The sequence below is a fragment of the Pygoscelis adeliae genome, unplaced genomic scaffold, assembly GCF_000699105.1.
Source record: "Pygoscelis adeliae isolate BGI_AS28 unplaced genomic scaffold, ASM69910v1 Scaffold179, whole genome shotgun sequence".
Taxonomy (NCBI): Eukaryota; Metazoa; Chordata; class Aves; order Sphenisciformes; family Spheniscidae; genus Pygoscelis; species Pygoscelis adeliae.
The window spans coordinates 1,124,980-1,130,691 of NW_008825612.1; the positions used below are offsets into that span (position 1 = coordinate 1,124,980).

At 38.0% G+C, this 5,712-nt stretch overlaps 1 protein-coding gene across 3 annotated transcripts in view; it reads left to right on the forward strand.

Annotated features, from left to right (window-relative positions):
• The window catches only part of PPP2R5E (protein phosphatase 2, regulatory subunit B', epsilon isoform), a 74,611-nt gene that overhangs the window by 60,045 nt on the left and 8,854 nt on the right, over positions 1 to 5,712 (forward strand). For all 3 annotated transcript variants that reach the window (XM_009332725.1, XM_009332726.1, XM_009332727.1), the window contains exons 5-10: positions 1,875 to 2,005; positions 2,090 to 2,149; positions 2,795 to 2,903; positions 3,895 to 3,948; positions 4,048 to 4,098; positions 4,954 to 5,073. In XM_009332725.1, the coding sequence (XP_009331000.1) occupies positions 1,875 to 2,005; positions 2,090 to 2,149; positions 2,795 to 2,903; positions 3,895 to 3,948; positions 4,048 to 4,098; positions 4,954 to 5,073 (525 nt within the window). The remainder of the gene's footprint in view (positions 1 to 1,874; positions 2,006 to 2,089; positions 2,150 to 2,794; positions 2,904 to 3,894; positions 3,949 to 4,047; positions 4,099 to 4,953; positions 5,074 to 5,712) is intronic.

The following is a 5,712-nucleotide window of genomic DNA, read 5'->3' on the forward strand; positions in this document are numbered from 1 at the left end:
CTTCATCCTGGTTGGGTGGTCTATAACAGACTCCCAGCAGGATATCTGCCTCGTTGGCCTTCCCCCTCATCCTTACCCATAAACACTCAACCGTATCATCATCACAATCGTTAAGCTCTATACAATCGAAACACTCCCTAACATACAGAGCCAATAATGCAGCCATAAGAAAGACATGGAGCTGATGGAGCGGGTCCAGAAGAGGACCATGAAAATGATCAGGGGGATGGAACACCTCCCCTATGAGGACAGGCTGAGAGAGTTGGGGTTGTTCAGCCTAGAGAAGAGAAGGCTTCGGGGAGACCTTATTGCAGCCTGTCAGTACTTAAAGGGGGCTTTATAAGAAAGACGGGGACAGACTTTTTAGCAGGGCCTGTGGCGACAGGACAAGGGGGAACGGCTTTAAACTAAAGGGGGGTAGATTTAGACTAGATAGAAGGAAGAAATTTTTTATGCTGAGGGTGGTGAAGCACTGGCCCAGGTTGCCCAGAGAGGTGGTGGATGCCCCATCCCTGGCAACATTCCAGGTCAGGTTGGCCGGGGCTCTGAGCAACCTGATCTAGTTGAAGATGTCCCTGCCCACGGCAGGGGGGGTGGACTAGATGACCTTTAGAGGTCCCTTGCAACCCAAACTATTCTATGATTCTATGATAATTTTGTTCTCTACCATTCCTGTAATAATTTTCTGACAGCATCTTACACATTTGTAAGACCTCTTTGGCAAACTGTCTTCATTTCTCTTGCAAGACAGGTACTGGTTGACAGTTACTTTCTTTTTCATGCAAGAGGGGTACTGGTTGCTTATGACTGCTACCTGAAACTTCCCTATTTTCTGTGCATCTGGGGGTTGGGTGTTTTTTTTTTTTATTGTTGTTTTGCTTTTGTTTGTTTCTTTGGTTTGTTTTGTTTCGTTATTAAATATAGTTTACCTTCAAACTTATTCCAAATGTCCACCAGAATAGCCAACGTTGTAGTGTCAAAAAAGATAAAGAAGGGGTAGGGGGAAGCTCATACTTTTGTGGTAGAGGATTCAAGGGAAATAGAACAAAGATCTGCAGGTGATATTAATTCTTAGAGGCAGCTTCAGTTGTTGGTGTTTTGGGATATATTTTGTACAGTACCAGACACCGGATGGCGTTCTCTTTTGACCGAGTACCACATAATGATTTTGCTGTTTTAAAATCTTACATAAGAGTTGCTTAGTAAAAGTGGGTTATCTGTTGTGGTTTGGCTTTTTGGGTGGGTTGTTTCTTTGTTTTTCCCAAACTGGATGTTGAAGTTACCATTTTGTTCAACCTGGAGGATTAATTCCCCCTGATGCTTTGACTTGTATCGATTAGCAGAGATCCTGTAACAGCAGATGCAGTGCTGGCATAGACTTCACTGCTGAGTCTTTCCACAGCGTGAAGGCCATGCAATCACTAGGAAGGCTTAAGAGCTCATAATATAAATTACAAGCAATTAGAAAAATGTGACCTTGACACAATGTTGTGGGAACAAAATATTAGAGCAAATGAGGATCTTCTAGTTCTGCAGAGTGAAGGAATGGTGGATGGTAAGAGGCAAACTGTCTTATTTTGTAGATATGACAGCATCTAAGAATTTATTTTATTTATTTTGGGGGAGAAGGAAGGCAGCATTTTGGAGCCAGTTAATCAAAAGTTTATTAGTAGTTTGAAGATTTCCAAAGTTGTGTCATGTCAGAAGTGGAAATTAATAAACTGAGTTTAGTGATGTTTCAACACCTTGGGTAACACGGATACCACATTCTTACATGCATGTGCTTTTATGAATTTAACTTTTATATAGAAGTCTGTGTGTGTCATACTTGTCAAATGCCTACTGTTTCAGTTCTCTTTTTCCTTTAAACACAGCTGTTGGAGCTGTTTGACAGCGAAGACCCTCGAGAACGAGACTACCTAAAAACAGTCTTGCACAGAATTTATGGCAAGTTTCTGGGTCTTAGAGCATTTATCCGAAAACAGATTAATAATATTTTTCTACGGTAAGTTGTGTCAGGGGGTACTTTTTGCTTATGAACATTTTAGGAAACTGATATATTACTTATATTTAACTTGTCTTTTTTTAGATTTGTTTATGAAACTGAACACTTCAATGGCGTAGCTGAACTGTTGGAAATTTTAGGAAGGTAAACGAGTCTTTATTTATTATCTATCTTGAACTTCCCTTCTGGACACGTCAGAATAGTGTTGGATTCGGAAAAAGTATTACTATAAGCCCTGATTTTGAAAACAGATGTGCGCACATGCTCATCTTTAAGCCCATGTGCAAATCTCTGTCACATCTTTGCCAAGAGTATATAACTGGATGCAAGTTACAGCCAAAAGTGTTGGATTGATTTTGTGTGTGCGTATGTGTATGTGAAATTTTGTGCACTGCATCCTTACATGGTGCAGAATTTTTTATTTTTTGAGCACACTAGCAGTGTGAATACTTTGAGTAAATCTAATTCTGGTAAGTTAATTACTCAAGAACACCTTGCTTACATGAATTTACAGACCACATAGACAAGGTCTTACCTGTTTGGCAACAGGTTTGTGCAGCTGTTTATATGATTATTCTGAAATTGGAGCTCAATTGCTACCTAGATATGTACTGTACTGCTAATATGAAGCAGGACAAAAGTCAGCACCTGTTTGCAAATGGCATGAGCCTGCTATTTGTAAGCAGGTGTTGACTGCTAATTTATTTTCATCTAGAAAGTGCTTGTTCAGAACTCAAGAATGTTTTCTGTGATGATAACACTAACAAATATTTCTCTTCTAATTTCTAGTATTATCAATGGTTTTGCTTTACCTCTTAAGGCAGAGCATAAACAGTTTCTGGTGAAGGTGCTGATCCCTTTACATACTGTCAGGAGTTTATCACTCTTCCATGCACAGGTAGAAATTACAAAAATATTTTATGCTCAGTTAGAATGATACATTTTTTTTTAAGGTTGCTTTGGAAATTTAATTGCGTAGCACATAAAAGGTGGGGGGAAAGTTTTGAAATGTGGAAAAAATGCAGTAGGTTTTCTAAAATTGATTTAATGTGCTTTGTATGATAAATGTCTTGCTTCCGTTCTGATTAGATAACTAAAAGTGTAACATACATCTGTAACATTTTGGGGATTTTGTTTAGTAGTTAAACTCTCTCTTTAGGTTTTCCTCTCTGCTATTTTCTCATTCTCACAAGTTTGCCTTTCCCATTCCCTCTCCCAAGAGGATGTTTGGGTTTCCTTAGTCTTGTTCTGTCAAGGATCTTCTTCACCCTGGCAACTTTCTGAGTACTGATACCCACATTTTTGCATAATCTTTAACATTCTCCCTCACAGATTTCTTAATACTGCATTTATGCTGTCATATGTCTTTATACATTCAGCTCTCATGATGTAATTTTTCCTCTGATAAGTGATACCTGTTGCCTTTCTCGCTGATTTTCAGACAGTGCACTCTTTCTTACGCTGATAAAGCTGTGCTTTCTAAGTATGTTATTCCAGGTTTAGCTGTGTCGGCTCATCTTGCAAGAGTTTTCATGATTTTGCCGATGTATAAAATGTGTAAAAAAGACACAGTTTCAGAGAGTAACAGAAGCTTCAAAACATTGGTTGTATGACTGTATTTAGAATTCCAAATTGCTCGGATTTTTATTGTATATGCTACTTTGTCACCCTAATTTTTTTTGTAATGTGTTCTGTTGTTTCTTATGAACTGAACTTTGAGTGGATCTGCACAGTGCAAACTATGCGTCTCAGTTTTAAATTGGATGCAATTTGAGAAAGCTGTATAGCATCTTGCATTGAGTCTCTCTTTTTTTAAAAAAAATGTTTCTTTGTGGTTTCTTTATAGAAATGTTCTAACTTCATTTTCTTAAATCTTTACTTCTTCACAGCTGGCGTATTGCATAGTACAGTTTCTGGAGAAAGATCCCTCACTCACAGAACCAGTAAATATTTCTTCCATACTTTTTTTTTTTGCATCATAAACAGCTTACCCTGTTGAGAGAAAAGTGAAAAATCTAACTTTTTTTTTCCTTCTAATTTAGGTCATTAGAGGTTTAATGAAATTCTGGCCAAAAACCTGCAGTCAGAAAGAGGTAAGTGACATGCTAGTATTAACAAAAAGTAAGAGTTATTTTCTTCTACAATATATTAGGCAGGGAACCTTTTGATATTTCCAGGTAGTTAGCACATGCTGTGGTGGATCTTGGTATTAATTCTTGTAGGTGATTTTCCGTACTTGAATTCTGTTTTCTTGGGCAGTTTTGACTATGTAGAGAAAAGTTTGATAACCATGGTTTCTATTCACAAAATAAGCACTGGTTCTTCTGCAGAGAATTTCTTTTTGTTTTAGAAAGGAGAAAATAAACATAGTTGAGGATAGATTGGAAAACTCTGTTAGATTTGGAATTTTTTATATGTGAGGATACTGTTTTTCCAGGGAGGATGAAAGATATTTTATTGTCTGGCGTTTACCTAGTAAACACGTAAAAGATGCAGTTAGACATTTGCATTTTTATTTCAGATTCTTGATGCAAATCTGAGTTTCCCTAATGAGATTTTGTGACACATCAAAACCGTTATTTTGAATATTGCTTACAAAAATGAGGTAAAATTAAGAGACTCCTTAGTTAACACAGTTTAAGCCTTGGCCAAATTCTTTGTCTCTATGAGGCTAGGTTTTCAGCACGGATATACTGGTGCAATTCTGAATTTTCTTGTAAAGAACTACTTTAAATACAGCATTTGCACACACTCGTCCTCCTTTTGAGAGACTGAATCCAAAAACTGCTAAAGGTAGAACTGATCACATTTTTTGAGAGAAAATATATATACTGAGCTAGTGCGGCTTCCATTTCTCCCTGAAGTGGTAGAATTTGAGGGTTACCAGCATTTTGCTGATCAAGATGATTCAGAGGTTTTATATTCAATGCTTCCTTCCTTGCCTTTAGGTCATGTTTCTTGGAGAGCTGGAGGAAATCTTGGATGTAATCGAACCATCACAATTTGTCAAAATCCAGGAACCCTTGTTTAAACAAATTGCCAAGTGTGTCTCTAGCCCTCATTTTCAGGTCAGTGGTAGAGGTTATTGTTTGTATAGGAATGTATAGTCTCAATTTCCAACATAACACCCCCCCAAATATAAATGTTATTTTATGTTATGTGGTTTTAAATACTTGTCTTCTGGATTTCTATGGAAGAGGGTATGTTGCACTGGAAGTTTAGTTCTGAGCTCCATGAATAACTTGTTAGATGTATCTGGGGTTACAGCACATAACTTGCCATTCTGAGCCACATAAGGCCTTAAACTGTATCCAAGCAGACTTTGAGCCCTTCTGGCTGTAGGTGACGGGTACTCACCGTATGGCCTTTGGACTGATAGACCACGTAGGATGTATTTGCTCCCTTTTTTAGCACAGAATTGTGCAGCGTTCTTGTTTTCCTACTTACTTCCTCCTGTAAGGAGATGTCTAGTTAGAGGTGATAGAATCCGTAGCCTGTTTTCTTCACATTGCATAATGGGAAGAAGGGGAATGAATAAGTTTTAAATTGAAACATATGTGAAGAGGAGATAGGATTCGTGGCCTGTAGTGTCTCCATATTAAGCTAGGTGACCTATCCTGGCACAAAGGCAGATGTGACTGTTTTTGGGTCTTCCTTGGACTACATTTGTTTTTAGCATAATTTAGATCTGTGTTTTCCCTCCTCCC